We start from the raw sequence: 18151 nt of genomic DNA, 5'->3' as shown, positions 1-18151 counted from the left end.
AAGGAACAAGGTTGCTCTTACCTGGAAGCTAGTGGAAGACAAGATCATGGATATGCTCGCTGTTTGGAGAGACACATCATCAAATAGAGCATCGCTTTCCCGTGGCCCAGCATAAGAGCGAATCCTTTCCAGGTCCATCATCTCTGAATCACTAAGGGTGACTGGCCTCAAAGCGTCCTCATTCACCTCCGGCCAATCCGAGCAAGCGAAGACGTTGTCGCCACCATAAACCCAAACGTATCGCCTCCTCCAATCCTCGTCCAACTCTAAAGAGTCTGAGATAAGATGGAAGTCACCACGATAGTGGTAGAAGTAATACATGCCCTTCTCAGCCGACCCCATGTTGATCAAATGTACAAGCAATCTCAAGCTTGGTTGGACTCAAACACGGTGACAAACGATGATGAAAGCCGCCAGATTCCCCACAATGTTCAGATAGAATTGGGAAGGGGAGACTCCTAGAGCAGCATGCACCTCCCTAATAAAAGGATGTAAGGATAGTCGTAGGTCATGCTCCAAGTGGGCCAGGTACAACGACACTCGACTCTCGCCATGGCCATCTCTGGTGCCGCCAATGTGAGAGTCCGGGGGATATTGTATTGATCATACATCCCTACCAGAGTGTCCATATGGACCCTTGAGCAGATAAGTAGAATCATAGCAAGCCTCTCCTCACTACGTCCAGAGGTTGAAACTTGAGAGGGCATGGAAGATTTTTCTTGAAAAGCTTAGAGGAACACCAGAAATTCGTCAGAGCAAAAATTTGTAAAAAAATATTCTCAACATCAAGAGGCCATTTATAAGCTTAAAAGGAAGTGCATGGAAGGATTTCAAAGGACATGACAATTTTCGAAACAACAAGGTCAGATCCACTTCAGAATCTGAAACGATTCACTCGAAGCACGAAGCGCCGCCCTCATTTAATGCCCCACGTCCCAATAATCAAAAAGCGAGACACCCATCATTATGTCCATAACACTTCGTTTTTTCAAAAGACGATCTTTGATGACGTCAGCTAAGAAAATCAGAGCTATTATGGGTAAAGAAAACAAGGATGCCCAATGATGTTAGCCACGTCAATAAGACGAAGATTTCTCAAATTCTCGTCCCAAACATGCTTGTATTGGTAAGAGCATATCTTATTTCACTCGGACCTGACTAAAAGTTGACTCCAAATGAAAATGGCTAACTGTTATGGTGTTTACTCACCGAAGATACGGGTATTTGCAAAATAATACAATCATAGCCCTGGCAAACCGGTTTCAACCACCTTTGTGGCCCAAGCCCAACAAAGGCATCGACCCCGCCGACTCATCAAGTCGATATTCTCTCATGCTGACATGAAAGGCAGGATCAGCTGACCTTATTATCGAAGAAGACCCACCAAGGGTCCACTCGACCACTTATTTGGCAACTCATAAAGACGACTTGATGGATATTCCCTACTGTCGACTAAGTTGAGGACTCGACCTCCGCCTCAAGCCTCTCCTCTAGAGCATATGTTAGCATCCCAGTCCATCTCGGACAAGCCTTATCCAGATTCTAGCCTGACAGTCTACATGACTTGTCAGCTACCCACATGTCTTCTGCCACGCTTTCAATCACTTCCTGAAAAATACGAAGACATCATCTCCCGTGCTGAAGTGACTTTCCTTCCAGTCACCAGCCGATAACTGTAAAGCGAGGGATGACTCACTCCCGTACCGAAGTGACTTTCCCTCCAGTCGTCAGCCGACACCTGTAAAGCGAGGGATGATTTGGCTCTTAGCCCGTACTTTACCACCGCCTCCCTATGCTTGGCTAGGGGGAACCCATTTATCCCCATGACGGAGATATATACAAGTAGATTCCTAACCTTAAGGGGAGGCGAGAGCTCAATCAAAGAGGAAGCTCTCTCTCTCTCTCTAAAGAAAAAGAACTCACAATTCTTCGTCTACATAGAAGAGTTCACATAGACCTTCTGTAATGGCACATTGCCACCTCAAGAATCACCTCGGTTCCTGACCTTCCCCTTCCCTACTCAAGTTTCACTAACTTGACCGTCGAAGGAACCACGGGGGAACCGGTCCCCGCCCTCTCACTGGTTCTTCTTGTCTGTGGAGCGTGGACTTCAACCCCCCGTTCAAGAACCATGCATAAAGTTGGAGAAGGAAATAACCCCTCCATCAACCTCCTCTATCTCGTCCCGGCGAGGACCCAGGAGAAACCGATCCAGTTCCGGGTTAGAACCGATTCCAGTCCGGATCCGATTGACTATTTGATCTTATCCATCAACATGAGGCTCGTTGTAAACTAGGTATGGAGTGGATCAATTCCATCCTGAATAAATGCCCAAATTAAAACTAAAAAAATCAACTTTAAAATTAGTTTAATTTTATCCAAACAATATTTTAACACCTTAACCAGGATAAACTCTACAAACTTGGACAGCGAGAAGTTAGCTTAAAAACTCCCTAAGGGGGTGTTTGGTTGCATAATTTTATAGAAAAGTTTTCTCAAAATGTTTGACAATGGTAATTCTATAATTAAAAAATTTCTGTGGATTTTCGTAAACTGTGTTTGGTTCAAAAAAATTTGCAGAAATATTTTCTGTAAAGTACAAAAAATACTAAAATTTATAAAAATCAATTTCCTCTCAAAATGAGCGGAAATCACCCAGAAATCTGACACCACATTGATATTTTTCTATAAAATTGACACTTTTCTATAAATTTAGGGCGTGTTTGGTTCAATTTCTACAAATTATAAAAAATCTTGCTATTTTCTATAAAGTTATGGACCATTTGTTGTGCGCAGCGGAAGCCAAAACCAAGCCAATGTGCTTCGAGAAACCAAACCAATCATCGAGAGAGAATGCCACAAACAATTCAAAATAACGGCACAAAAACAAACAACCAATTTTAACGTGGTTCGGCAAGTTACCTACGTCCACGGGGCAAGAATGAGATTGAGTTTTTATTAATAGAGAAGAAGAGTACAAACTGAGATTACAAATCACTCAAACTCACCAATTAATCTCACCAACAAATCTCTAATTCTTTCAAAACAAAACCCTAACCAATAGCTCCAGAAAATACCTCTTTTCTGCGCTGCAAATATCCCCAATTCGCTGCTCACCAAACCTAAAACGTGTTCCTATATATATAGAAATCCTAAAACCAAAAGCATACTAGAAATTCTAAAACCAAAATCAAAACAGATTAGGAATCCTAATAACTTATTACCAAAATAGATTTGGAATCCTATTACCAAAACAAATTAGGAATCCTAATAATATGTTATCAAAACAAATTAAGAAATATATTAGGAACATGCTATCCAACAATTCTCCACCTCGGTGAAGTTTTTCCAAAACTGAGCCGACACCAATACTAACCAAACGTCCCACTTGATGTGTCCAATACGAAGTGGAACAAATCCACGACAACAAACTCAATCCACAACAAGTTGAGAATCCAAATGAGAATGTGATCACTCTCCAAACATCGGTGTCTACTCACCAAACCGGCTGTATCATAAATGACTGCCTACGTTTCTTTTTGTCTAAGGAATCAAGCATTCATGTAGTTCACCAAATGGCCTACAAAGACCCTCAATCCAATAGAAGAGTTCTCAACTCTTCACTAACAAATCTGCGCCTGATAGCTCTCTCAATGGCCCCAAAGTGAAACAAACTAAATACCTCCACTTGAGGTGAATCAACGGTCACATCTAAATCCAAACTATGTCCACCAGCTATACTCGAATCAACCAACTCATCATCTGCATCCAAATCCAAATTATCCCTAAACTAAGTCATCTCAGCTGGAATCCCAAACGATGTTGTATGATCTGGAATATGTGGAGTAAACTCCACCCAACGTGGAGTAGCATCACCCCCCACCCGCTGTGATATCCTAATGATCTGATCAATACTCTCCACCTGCCGAGAGTCAAATGTGACATACCTGTTCAGAACAAAATCAGAGTCTCCTAACTGATAACCAAACGAGCCTCTAAATCCCAAGTGTACAATCAGATCATATCTCACATCCTCGATGTGAATAGATACTAGGCAACCAAACATCCGAAGCAACCCAAAATCTGGAGCATCTCCACCAGATCCAAAATCTCCAAACGCAGCAGTCGGTAACCTATCACTAAGATGACCCAAATATGTCGAAGCTCCAAAACTCCTCTACAATCTAATGCTCGACAACCAACACCGACCCTCCTCCAGTAAGGAACGACCTATCAAAAATTTCATCTCATCTCGTCGCCCCAATGTTTTCTCTCAAATGAAGTGTCTCAAACTGCCGCGAGCTCGGCACAAACGCAAGAAAGAACCCCTGCCAAAAACAGAATGACGGGTTATCTTTCTGCTAACCCACTTCCTCCATCTGTTATTGACTTCTATGACTTCACACCAACGGGACTTGGTTGCAACCCACCAATGCATAGAACAGTCCCCAACTACGGAAACCAAATATCGATTACCTTCCAATGATGCCTCCTTGGAAGGTCCCCAAATGCCTGAATAAACACCACCTAGAAAACCTCTCAATCGTCGAATGGAAGTACCAAACTCCACCTTGGTCTCCTTGCTCATACCAATGTACTCAAAGGACTTCAATATGCAGGTCAATGTACTTCTCAATAATCCAATATCTCAGCTTCAACTCCTTCTTTCTCGATCATCTTCCTCAAAGCACCAACAAACCAATACAGAACAAACTGGAAGAAAATAGATCCAAACTACGAGAAAGGTAGATTTTTACCTCTAACTGAAACCCTAACAAGAGCCTCCTAAATATCTCATCTTTATCACCAACCGAAATCCTAGACGAGCTTCCAAAGCGATCAACTCCTTCACCTAATCCCCAAGCGTAGCCTGGGCTATGATACCACTTGTTGTGCGCGACGGAAGTCAAAACTAAACTGATGTGCTTCGAGAAACCAAACCAATCGTCGAGAGAGAATGCCACAAACAATTCAAAATAACGGTACAAACACAAACAACCAATTTTAACGTGGTTCGAAAAGTTGTCTATGTCTACGGGGCAAGAAGATGATTTAGTTTTCACTAATAGAGAAGAATAGTACAAACTGAGATTACAAATCACTCAAACTCACCAATTAACCTCACCAACAAATCTCTAATTCTATCAAAACAAAACCCTAACCGATAGCTCCAGAAAATACATCTTTTATGTGCTGTAAATATTCCCAATTCGCTGCTCACAAAACCTAAAACGTGTTCCTATATAACCAAAAGCATACTAGAAATTCTAAAACCAAAATCAAAACAGATTAGGAATCCTAATAAGTTGTTACCAAAACAGATTTGGAATCATGTTACCAAAACAAATTAGGAATCCCAATAACCTGTTACCAAAACAAATTAGGAAACATATTAGGAACCTGCTATCCAACACCATTTTCTTGTTTTGAACCAAACAAGTAAAGTAAAAAAAATAAAAAAATTGATACTTTTAACTTCTCAAAAATTTTCCTATAATTTTTTTTAAGAAATACAAAAAAAATATTTTAAATAAAAAAATATTTTTTATAATTTGTAGAAATTGAACCAAACACTCACTAAGAATATATATACGTCTATGTACCCTAGCCTAATTCTTTCACAATTAACCCGTTTCCTCTCTTTCACTTTCTCCGTGGGAACCCAAATCCCACTAATAAATAAATAATAATACCATGGACAATTGACCACCCCCACATGCGTCACCCACGTGCCTTGCCTTTCACCCTCTCTCTCTCCCCCCTCCTTCCCTCAATATAATAACTTCTTCCTCCTCATTTCTTTATTCTGCAACAAAACAAAGTCATCACTAGCTCAGCTCACCGCCCGAGAGAGAGAGAGAGAGAGAGAGAGAGAGGAGGCGGAACTGAGCAAGCAAAACAAAGCGAGCAGAGAGGAGGATTTTTTGTTCTTCTTCAAAAAATGAAGAGATCTTGGCTCTCAAGACTCACAAAATGCTCCCTTCGCTCTCGCTCAGCAACAGCAGCTGCCCCCGACGACTCCCCTGCCGACGACGCCAAGCCGAGGCAGCTCAACGGCTGGAAGTGCATGCCCTACATTATTGGTAGTTTTTTTTTTTTATAATTAATTTTTATTAATTTCCCTTTTCGATTGATTTTGTTTAATTAGTTTGAGATCATTATTAACTACTTCAATTTTGAAGGGAATGAGACGTTCGAGAGGGTGGCGAGCATGGGGCTCACTGCCAACTTCACCATCTATCTGGTGAACCATTTCCACATGACCCAGGTCGCCGCCGCTCAGTTCACCAACATCTTCAGCGGAACCACCAACTTTGCCCCCCTTATTGGGGCGTTTATCTCTGACGCTTACTGGGGCCGCTTCAAGACTCTTGCCTTCACCTCCGTCATCTCTTTCATGGTACTAATCTCTGCTCGATCTCTTCCTTTTTTTTAGTAGTTTATTTCACGGGGTTTACATTGCGAAAAAAAAAAATTTGATGTAGGACGCTTAACTTACAATTTCATAGGGATGCAGACAATCACGTGCTAAATACAGATTTATACGTATTATTGACCTCTGCAAAAAAAAATGATCATATCTTTCAACTCAAAAGACGGATTCTAACATATTATATCTGTAAATCGTCTATCTTGACGAGCCTGAGCCAACTAAATTGGCAGATTTTTAAAATCTCATTAGTTATATCCAGTTTTGGCTGAAATCTAAAAATAATCAGTATTATTTAGATTAGAAAATAAATTTAATTTTAGAGACGAGTTTGATTAGGAAACAAATTTAATTTTGATTCATGTTTTGTTTTCTTTATTACAGGAAAGCCTTTTTAAGATATAATTTGATACTTTTTATTACTAGCTACCACTGTGACCCTGTCCCCTTGATTTTTACATGCGGCTGAATTAATTCACGTGTTCTGATTCGGTTAGATTTTTTTTTTTTTTTTTTGTCATCTCTTTTCAATTTCGATTTTAGTGACGAAATTGAGATGTTATATAGCAGCGTGTAATGTTATGTTGTGCCCGTAGAAAAAAAAAAGAGTTTGTGTAGTTAAGGTTTGAGGTGTGTGGTTATTTGTTAGCCTTAAATTTGATTACTAGCACTTAGACATCCTGAGTTCGACATGCAATTGAGTCCTTGCATAAATTGAATGCATGCGAATAAATGATGTCGGGCAATTAATTTATCCCTTAAATAGCATCATAGTGTATTTCTATTTTGTGAATACTAATTTGAAAGTTCAGGATTGATGGCTAATATGGAGAGTAAAACTCGATCAAAATGCATTTTTTTCCCCCTCAGACAAAATAAATTAAAGAAAACAGATCAAATCTTCAATTGTCTGGAGGAGCTTGGAAATTTTTATTTATCTTCGGTTTTATCATGCTGGCACATGGCAGGCATTAACTACTGTAACATTTAGTGTTCACATCGTTTCGGTCGTGACGCTCTAGAAAGAGCGCGCGCGCACACACACGCAACCTCTGCACGCCCTGTAATAACTCCCGTCTTCTCTGTTCTCTCTTGAGGTGACTCGTTACTTTTTACTTTTTACTTTTACCTTTTGATGTGGCAAAACAAAACAAAACAAAAAAAAAATTTACCGAAAACTCTTTATTATGGGACAATAGTGAGGTAACTGAGCACTGCATGTGGGGCCTAGGGTTTCCTTTTCACGTGCGGACATTGTTCCGTTTGGATCTTCTCTCTTTTAGAGCATCTCCAATATTATCTCCAAAATTTTCTTTAAAATGGGGAGTCAAAAGTCATATTCTCTAACTAATTTTTACACCAACTCTAATAGCTTCCCCATTTTAAATGATCCATTTTTTTCTTCAAATTTTTGGAGAATGCTGCAGATTTGGGGAAGCTTCCCCATTTTTTCTCCTCCATCCCTATTTTGGGGAATGAGATGGGGAATCTGTTGGGCCAAAAACCTAACTAAATTCTCCAAAAATGAGAAATGGGGAAGTTGTTGGAGATGCTCTTACATGTTTTCTACTTTTGGGGTAGAGGTTTGTGTTAATTAATGGGTTAGGCAAGGAGCGGCATTGGATTAATCTCCGTAACCACCTGATGATGATCTTTTCATCAAAAGTCACGTCACTTTTGGACCGGCTAGGTCTTTTTTTGTGTTTAGATGATTAAAAAAGAAGACCACTATATGTGGTATATAGGAGCTAAAAGATTGCCTACGGTTTGTCTACTAATTAAGGAGTGGGCTCATTTAAATACTGACGTAGATGTCTTGTTGGTTGACGTAGATGTCTTGTTGGTTGATTCTTTCTTTTTCTTTCTTTTGCTTCCTCCATAATTGAGAGACTCGAGGGGACCTCAATTTTTAGCCGAAAGGTTTGACTGAAACTGAGATAGTATCGCCCGTTAACCGGTCTTCTTTGTTGTAATTAATTAATTAAGGCGCGACACGTTAATTACTGTAGTAGAACCGTTACTGGGTTTTCTTCCTGGTTCTATAGGTTCAGAGGACGCCAAGGCCTAACTTTGTCGCTTTTGTCCCTGGAAGTCCGCGTCTCACGCGCCCAGCAAGCGCGGCTCTCAGGGCGCGCACTGTGCGAGCTAGCTTTTCTTGCGTATTAATTGTTTGGTGGTCCGCACTTAAAAGCGTGGACCTCATGGTTCTTAACCCAATCTTTGATGCTTTCGTTTTCGCATGATTTCGTGTGTTACGCACCGTGTGAACTTAATTATTAGACGGGAGAGGCGGCGATATGTTGAATGTGTTTTTTTGAGTAGGCTATTATCAGCTCATAAAGAGTAGTCGCTAAACTGTTTGATTGATTGAGCGTATCAATCTTGTGTGCTCATAAAGGGCGGTCAACACCGTGTCATTGACAATTTGAATCCTCATCGCTGCGGTCCAATTAATTGGGGAGCATATACTTTCTTCAATAACAACCGTATATACATTATTATTCCGGGGGACACTCTTGTATAATGAACGTACAATATCTGAAATATCAGCGGTAACATTCTTTTTAGATTCCAGCCCCCTCCTCCCACACTGAACTATTATTAAATTTGTCCTTGTTTACCCTTTCTACTATGTTTGGTCTCGTTTCCCCCCCATAAACTAGTAATTTGGCCCTGCTTAATTAGCCCCCGAACTATTTTCAGTACCCCTCTACCTCTTGAACTATCACTTTCCATATCCATTTAAAACACGAACAAATTAAAGGGGTAACTAGTAAGTAAAGTAATAGTTTAGGGAGTAAGCAGAGAAGTTTAATAGTTTAGGGGCCACTGTGGAACCATAAAATAGTCGCAAGGGACGAATTTCAATAGTTTGGGGGCGGGGGGGGATGTAGGGACTAAGAATAGTTCATGAAGTAAGCATGGACAAATAAGTTTTTTTTGTACCTTGTAACTCAGCTGGGCTATATTTCTCGTAGAACATAATAACGTGCCAAATTTTTTTGATAACTAGGGCATGATCGTGTTGACGATGACTGCCAGCATCCGACAACTCCAACCACCGAGCTGCACCCCCGAACAACTTAAATCGGAAACATGCCCGGGAGCGTCCAAAGCCCAGGTCGGTGTCCTAATCCTTTCCCTCATCCTCCTCGCCATTGGCGCAGGCGGCGTTCGTCCCTGCAGTTTACCCTTCGGCGTCGATCAATTCGACCGTACAACCGAACAAGGCAGACAAGGCCTCAACAGCTTCTTCAACTGGTACTACTGCACCTCGACAGCAGGGGTTATAGTAGCAATGACGCTTATGGTCTACATCCAGAGCAGTGTCAGCTGGCCTCTAGGGTTTGGTATCCCTACTGGACTCATGCTTCTTGCCCTGATTTTCTTCTTCTTGGGAACGAGAGTTTACACTTACGTTCCTCCGGAGGGAAGTGTGTTCTCTGGCACTGCGCAGGTTTTTGTGGCGGCATTTAGAAAACGCTCGCTTCGGTTGCCTTCTCCTGACGATGTGCAGGAGCAGGAGTCTTTGCTGTACAATTCTGCACCCAAGAGTGATCGAATTTTGAAGCTTCCTCTTACTCTGCAATTCAGGTAAATTATTGTAGTAGGAGGATAACAGAATTTCCTTAAAAGGAGAATACAGTTTGATTGACTACTAATTACTTGATTGCCACTTTAGGTGCTTGAATAAAGCTGCGATCAAACGCGAAGGAGAACTGAAAGAGGATGGCTCAGTTGCTAACCCTTGGAGACTCAGCACAGTCCAACAGATCGAAGAGGTCAAATGCCTGCTTCGAATCGTGCCCATATGGGCCTCAGGCATTGTATGCTTCGTGGCCCTGGCTCAACAATGGACTTTCTCCGTGCTACAAGGTGTAACAATGGACCGCCACATTGGTTCACACTTTCAAATCCCCGCCGCCTCACTCGGGACACTATCTTTGGTAGCCCTCGTCTTGTTCATCCCTATCTACGACCAGTTACTAGTCCCGATAGCCAGAAGAATCACCGGGATCGAGAGCGGAATCACTCTCCTACAAAGACAAGGAACAGGGCTGGTAATCTCAGCACTGTCGATGATTGTTGCAGGATTAGTAGAGCAGAAGAGGAGAAATTCGGCGCTGGCTCATGGAGGTATGACGCCAATGTCAGCGTTCTGGCTGAGTCCTCAGCTGATACTGATGGGAGTTGCAGAGGCTTTTAATGCCGTTGGCCAGATTGAGTTCTACAACAGGCAATTCCCCGAGCATCTGCAGACGTTGGCAGGTTCGCTGTTCTATTGCAGTCTCGCGGGATCAAATTATCTCAGCAGCATTTTGGTCTCGATCGTTCAGAAGAACACAAACTGGCTTAACAACAACGATCTCAACCATGGGAGAATCGACTACTTCTACTATGTGATCGCAGCAATGGGGGCGGTCAATTTTGCGTATTTCGTTGTTTGCGCCTACTTTTACCGTTACAAGGGTGTGCCGGAGATCAAAGAAGAGGCTATCAATGAGAAAACAAGCAAAGAGATGAAAGATTTTCAAAATGTATGATAGGCAGCGGATTTGAGGGAAATGGTCTTATTGTCATTTATAATATCAAATATGTATGAATAGATTGCAAGTTTGTAGTGCAATTGTATAGCGTGTTATCGTATATTATAACCATACATCTTATGTAGAGGAGTATGGTGGACTGAACTGGGACATGTAAGAAAGAGGCATCCGACTCAATTGGGAAATTCTATGGATTAGGGTGAGAAAAGGCTTTCTGCTTTCTTTCCTTTTATTTTTAAAAGCTTTATCACTTCAATAATTAAGATGTATGGCTGGCCATTAAGAGAGAAATGATGATTGATTGATACCTAAGTAGAGAAAAGGAGTGGGGTGTGATTGATTTTCGTTTAGTTGGCTTTCTCATCGAAGACTAAGATTGAATGAAAGCGGAGGGGAAAGATGACACGTGCGAACTTGGGTCCCTATCATATTTTGAAGGGGGTTTTGATTCTACGACGTAGTATATTCGTGTGTGGTGGGTGGGCCTAGCCAAAACAAGTGCGCCACGCAAGGCCCCATATCCAGCTGTTGCTTGTCCATTCCAACCTACAGTGAACCCTACTCAGAATCATGAAGAATGAGACCTGGCCTTCAAAATCACGAGCTTAGTTTTCGCGAAAATAAAAGGTCACTTTTTGAGTAGGGTACGGCTCTGTTCTGTTGGTACCCTGAGCACTCCTCCACTGTGTGGCAGTGTTTAAATTCGACGCATCAGAACAGAAAAGAGAGAAAAAACTAACTGGCTTCGGATAAATCTTCACCAGCTTTGGGACAACATTATGCTACCTTTTCCTTTTTCTCTCTTTGACATAGGCCCCAAATTTGCGCTGATTCAACTCTTTAGGATCTTGTGCAAACTATGATAGTTTATTTTGGCAGTAACAGGGGTAGGAGGCACGCATACATAATTTATCCCGCAGCAGCGTACGATCATCATTTAATAATGAATCTTTTTGAGTAAATGGAGGAAAACCACGGGAGCACCTCTCAAGCGCTGCCATACAAAAATGCACTCTTGGGGGTAGTTAATGAATCCTCAAAATACATAATAATAAAAATTAAATGAGTCTCCAGCGTAAATTAGATTCGTGCACGCATTTTGTTACTTTGGAGTGTTTAATTATGACGTGTAGGATTAGAATCAGGTCTAGGAGTAGATCCAAGCCGATGAATGGGGATAATTGCATGATTATTAGTCCCTGCACTGGGGACTACAACAGGAACTTAACCGTCCCTGATTTAAATACATACAATTTTACCCCGGCTACTGATTCGTATTTTGAAACTGCACATGGCAGTATAATTAGTTGGTAAACAGTTATACCCACTCCTGCTAAAAGCGTAAAAGTTGGCTAGAGTTAGCAAGTGATTATTTTTTTAGGTGTCAACAAAAACTTGGAATCCTATGAAGAATATTTATGCAGTTAGCCGTCTATGTGTTAGGGAATTTTAGTCTCCCCGCCTACTACAATCTCCGCAACTCGGAAGCTAACCCACAATTAATAAAATAGAAAATAACCACAATCAAGAAGAAATAACACCGAGATTTACGTGGTTTGGTCGACCAACTTCAACCTACGTTCACGGGCAACAATACAAGAGGAACCACTCAACCATCGTGTCTCAATCTCTCAACCTCACATACATAATCAACTCTCATATTATCTCCAAAGTCCTCTCCTTATAATCTTTTGAACGGACAAAGACTGTGAAACCCTCTCCCAATGATGTAATCTTTTGCACGGATAAATACCACAAAACCCTCGTCTCTCGCACAATATTCTTGAATCAGGCTACGCTCTCTGCTAACCCTAGATTACAAGAATATTGGCTCTCTGTCCTCTCCTTAGCTTTTCCTCCAATAATAGAAGAATGTATATAGGAAAATCAAAACCATATTTCTAGCCTATCTTCCTAATTAGAATATGATTCAAACTCCTAATCATGATGAAATTCAATCTTCTAATTATGATAGATCTCTAACCATATCTAATTCTTACGAAGTTATACAAAGAATCAAAGACACAATCCTAACAATCTCCACATTTGATTTGATTCCCAAACTCCGTTGAAGATACATCATCGCAGTTTTGGAACTTTGTCTCTCCTGCTAGAGTCTTCTATTTTTTTCGCACTTCAAATCGAAGCACCTGCACTCCAACTGGGACGTCCCGTGACCCTCGCTATCATCTGCTTAACCGTGGCGCTTCCACCTCTCTTGTGTGCACCAAAAGATCTTCGCCACCTCTGACATTAGAAGCAAATCAACCATGCTTCTCCTCCCAAACTGAACTTGACATTAGCCTTTCCCCACTTGATGTCCTCGTACTCCACCTGCATCGCTCGTCTCGAATCATATTAGTGCACCTCTCCTACTCCACACTATGAGCCAGATGCCTCTATTTTCTCCATCACTTGGCTTGGACCGAATATGAGCACTCATTGTCTTCAAGTCCAATGTCGTCATCTCCATCAGCATGTGTATCACTCAGTCGTGCCTGCTTGCAAGCTTCACCTAATCTGGCATTGTCCTCCTCGAGTCTACACACCAACCAACTACTGCTCCCGCGATAACTGTGAATAATTATATGTTGATAACTCTACTGCTAGAATCACGTCTGATTCTCTATAGCAGTCTCATCCGTCGCATACTCGTTTGCGTTATCTGCCATTAGATCTGTCTCATTACTACCATCAGAACTTATCAGCACTTTCTGACCAATCTAAACAAAATCTGAAAAATTAAATCCTCCCATCGCGTTCAGAGCACTCTAAAACCTAGGAATCAACTGCTAGATCGCCAAAATCCACTATCGATTCGCCCATCTACACTCCAATCAATCTCAGCCATTGGATTGGACTAAACATTAAACGCCATACAAAGCCACACACCGAATCTTGGGCACCAAAAAATCTGGTTCCTTCTCTTACGTATGAAGAATGATTTCTTTATTTATCACGTGTAGTCAAAACACCAAACATGAAAATATTCCAAACACAAGATCACCTCATCATCAAATCACGTGATTGTCTCCTCAGATTTTCACGAACAGAGCCAACCGAAGCCCTCTCGAGAATTCTTCCAAGCAACTCCGCCAACTTGTCGCCGCCTGCTCCTCTCACTGCCAATTTGTCTCCACGCAAGCCTTTTGCCGGTGACCGGTTGCACCTCCTCGACACCGCGATTCACTGCTGCAGTCGCCTGCAGACTTCGCTGTCAGACACTACATCCCTCAGGCGCTCTCCTCCGGACGATTAGTCGCTGTTAAATCCTCCTGCCGGCAATTGTTGTTCCTTCCTTTTTTTTCTTTTTCTTCGTCTTGATTCTTGTAAAGCCGATCTTCAATCTTGCACGACGTCGTCTTCTATTTTGCGAACTTGCTCCCGAATCCATCATCATAGCTCTAATACCACTTGTTGGGGAATTTTAGTCTCCTCGCCTACTAAAATCTCTGCAACTCGGAATCTAGCCGACAATTAATAAGATAGAAAATAACCGCAATCAAGAAAAAAGAACACCGAAATTTATGTGGTTCGATCGACCAACTTCGACATACGTCCACAGGCAACAATACGAGAAAACCACTACGTATAAGGGAGAACTACAAGAGGAACCACTCAACTCTCGTCTATCAATGTCTTAACCTCACATACATAATCAACTTTTATATTATCTTTTGAACGGACAAAGACTGCGAAACCCTCTCCCAATGATGTAATCTTTTGCACAGATAAAGACTACGAAATCCTCGCCTCTCGCACAATATTCTTGAATCAGGCTACGCCCTCTGCTAACTCTAGATTATAAGAATATTGGCTCTCTCTCTTCTGCTTGGTTTTTCCTCCAACAATAGAAGAATATATATATATATATAGGAAACCAAAACCCTATCTCTAACCTAACTTCCTAATTATAATAAGATTCAAACTCCTAATCATGATGAAACCCAATCTCCTAATCATGATAGATCTATAACCTTATCTAATTCTTATTAAAGTTATATAAAGAATCAAAGACACAATCCTAACACTATAATCTCGGGAGAAGTTGGTGTTATTTACACAAGCTCTTGGCTGGACTTGCGTCAGTTAAGAACCAATATGATCCCATAATATTTAATGTGAGCCCATGAGACCATATAAAGCCAACACAGCAACTTTTGTTCTCAAACACAGCCTAGCAGGGTGATATGCACGATGAATGAGTGATGCTGATAATATTGTCTATAAGATATCGCAACCCTCGAATACTACAGGACACCAACCCTTTGGAAAAGAAAATCTTCGTAGCCATGACCACTGAGTTTGATGCCACAGAGTCCAGAGACCACAATTAGCAGATAAGAAGGGAGGAATCGGATTGCCTGACAGTCTCAAATTCAAATTATCAGGCTCAGGTGAACTTGTACTAGTTTAAATTGCCTTCAGGGAAAAAAGTTAGGCCTAAAAGTAATTAGTTATCTGAAATATTGGCAGAGGAGTCGGCAGCTCGAAGGTCTATTAAGCTTATATAACATTATCTTTCCACTAGCAAGGAGCCTATGGTTCTGATAAGTTTTTTCCCTTGTAACAAGGGCTAGTGCTCGGGGCCACCAGTCATTGTTAATAATAAGTGAAGATTTATGGCATTGTCCAAAGATACAGAGAACCCATCAAGTATGTGGGACTCACTCTTGAAGCTCCATGACGGTAGTTATTATTCCCACATAGAAGCCTCGAGTGCGATCGAATTGGAGTACATAGGTTTTTCTGATTTAATTGAAATGTATGTCATTTTTTTCAAGCTAATAAATCTTCGGAAATATATGTAGCCTACAACCATAATTTGTTAAGCTGCTTATATTTTGATCTAAGATACAAAGTCATCCTGCAAACTTACTAGAATCTAAATGTAATTGCTCTCTAAGGGTGGACTAGACATCAGGTAACAGTTACATCCCTAATGACATGTAAAGAGATTGGATACGAGGAAGAACAAAATTGAATAGAAGGGATACTCCCTTCCCAAGAAAATCTGAGGATGTGGTAATTGAGTGTACCAGAAGAAATGCAAGAAAAAGAAGAAACTGCTCTAGAATTTGATTGATTATGGATTAATAGCAGTGTAAATGAATAGAATGAATTTGAATTGACTCACTTGTGGTTCATAGTTTGTGTACATATATCTCAGTTGTATTTACTGTTTTCACTCATGAGACCACGAGGAGGTTGTTCTCATAGCCATTATTGCCCACAGTAGGCCGCAGCGGGTCTATCATCCACACACCATCCACGATAAACTTGATCTGCATTGTCATTAGGACAAATCATTCTAAGCGAATAACATAAGAACTTCAACTATCCACATAATAACATGGGTCGCTTCTGACCTCATATCGCCCAGGATACAGCATCAGGTTTAAGGTAAACATGCCTGACTTTGATTTTTCCATTCTTCTCTGCACAATTATCATGTGAAATGTTAGATTGCAGTATCTTGTCTTACCAGATTTCGAGACAAAATGTAAACAAGAAATCTAGACATTTGAAAGTTACCAAGACCTGAAAGCTAATTAATGGTGGGATGAACAGATCAGGAACTCCTACAATTAGATACCCTTCTATTGTTCCTAATGATATTAAGAAAATCCATATTGCATGAATGTTTCGAGAGAAATGGGCATTGAAGCATATAGAAAATGAAGAATCAGGCATACAGCATCCTCCTTTACACAAAGCATTAGGCTTTATAAGAAACAAAATACAAGGACACGCTCGAGCTTCTCATGTTGAAAGTTTGCGATAGAAAGGATGGTGCAGTTCTGAATCTTTAGACCAACTTCTCATTAACCAGCCAAACCTCATTAGCGTAACATATTTTCTTCATCAGCATGAAATTTATAGACCACCAAAACAGGGAGTGGGTTGTAATTAGAATAAAAGTTTCAATAAAATACAATCTCGCTAGAACAACCAAAGTCTTGTGTAACGAGAATGTTTTTCTTATCGTGAATGAAACAAATAGAGACAGGGTATGTCTAAAAGCAAGATATCAGCAATTACACATGAAATTTGAGCGATACATCAGATAGTCTTGACCTATAAGCCTGATCCCATGTGTTTCACCTAAACAATAGGTTCATGTGGAGAGCAGAAGGGAGACAGAACGGACAGGAACAGAGCCGAGCAAGTACGGTAGAATATATCAAGGGCTGTGAAAAGTGAACATACTGCAGACCAAGATATTGGTCCGAACTCCGAAGGTAGATTAATAAGGTTAGCCCTACTGTTGGAGCCGGAAAATACTCTACTCAGACCCAATCTCTAACACGAAGGTGTGTGTGGTGACTATACCAGTTTTAAATATATCTCATTTACGTTCTATACAATGAAACCACATCGGAAAAACCAGAAATTTATTTGGCATTGCAGAACTGTAGGTGTATCATTTATGATATGTTTTGTTGTTTTATCTATTATGTCATCAAATCATATTGTCTCATAATTACACAGAGGTAAGAAAGGCGAGCCTCTAAACACACTTTTCCCTTCCTATCCCAGATTTTTGGGATTTATCCAGATTTTTCTAAATAGGTTAAGAACCACTCTATTAAAAAGAATATGTGGTCCAGAGACTAAAGGAAACAAATAAAATTCATATCTCCTCTTTGCTTCAATTATCTAGCTTCAATTTGTTCAAGCCAACATGGTGCAGATAATCAACTGAAAAACTAGAGTAGATAACAAAACTAGAGTAGATAACAATTAACGAATGCTATTAACTAACTTCCTCTATCTCTGCCTCCCCCAACTAAACAAAGCAATTGAGAAGAGGAGCACCCCACCCAAAAAAAAAAGAAAGAAAAAGAAAAAGAAAAAAACACCAACCTTTTCTTTTCACTGGATATGCATGTAATTATGATTCATAGGATGATCTAACCCACTAAATTCTTTTCGTTACCTCTATTTCTTTATTTAGGCGGAAAAGGCTACATCATATATATCTGGTTTGGGTGGTGACAAGAGAAAGCAGGGTCAAATGCAATCTTAACAAACCATAAATTTCTCAGTTGGACCTACATCTAACAAACAATGAAAACTGACTTGATAGCGGTGCCCTAAATTTCTCATTTGGACATGCATTGGACTTATTATGAAAACTGATTTAAGAGTGATGAATTGTTTAAAAAATCTT

General features: G+C 40.6%; 2 protein-coding genes across 3 annotated transcripts in view; one reads left to right on the top strand and one right to left on the bottom strand.

Moving 5' to 3' along the window:
* Positions 5820-11233, top strand: LOC109833735 (protein NRT1/ PTR FAMILY 2.13-like). Its single transcript, XM_020401522.1, has 4 exons — positions 5820-6083; positions 6183-6400; positions 9444-10024; positions 10113-11233. The coding sequence occupies exons 1-4, from the start codon at positions 5942-5944 to the stop codon at positions 10972-10974; spliced, it is 1803 nt and encodes a 600-aa protein (XP_020257111.1). The 5' UTR covers positions 5820-5941; the 3' UTR covers positions 10975-11233.
* The window catches only part of LOC109833736, a 12347-nt gene continuing 10230 nt past the window's right edge, over positions 16035-18151 (bottom strand). The window contains exons 7-8 of one of the 2 annotated variants that reach the window (XM_020401523.1): positions 16324-16415; positions 16035-16281 (exon numbers count right to left, since the gene is read on the bottom strand). In XM_020401523.1, coding sequence (XP_020257112.1) covers positions 16167-16281; positions 16324-16415 — 207 coding nt within the window. In that variant the 3' untranslated portion in view covers positions 16035-16166. The remainder of the gene's footprint in view (positions 16282-16323; positions 16416-18151) is intronic. The other variant, XM_020401524.1, reaches the window with a different exon arrangement.

This window comes from Asparagus officinalis, chromosome 3, assembly GCF_001876935.1.
Source record: "Asparagus officinalis chromosome 3, Aspof.V1, whole genome shotgun sequence".
NCBI classification, from domain to species: Eukaryota; Viridiplantae; Streptophyta; class Magnoliopsida; order Asparagales; family Asparagaceae; genus Asparagus; species Asparagus officinalis.
This window is presented reverse-complemented; position numbering and strand designations above follow the sequence as displayed.

Excerpts from the sequence above, each read along its gene's own strand:
- LOC109833735 (XM_020401522.1), top strand. The coding sequence starts at position 5,942 with ATGAAGAGATCTTGGCTCTCAAGACTCACAAAATGCTCCCTTCGCTCT. Across the intron at positions 6,084-6,182 it reads GTGCATGCCCTACATTATTG|GGAATGAGACGTTCGAGAGG; the intron begins GTAGTTTTTTTT and ends TCAATTTTGAAG. Across the intron at positions 6,401-9,443 it reads CCTCCGTCATCTCTTTCATG|GGCATGATCGTGTTGACGAT; the intron begins GTACTAATCTCT and ends TTTGATAACTAG.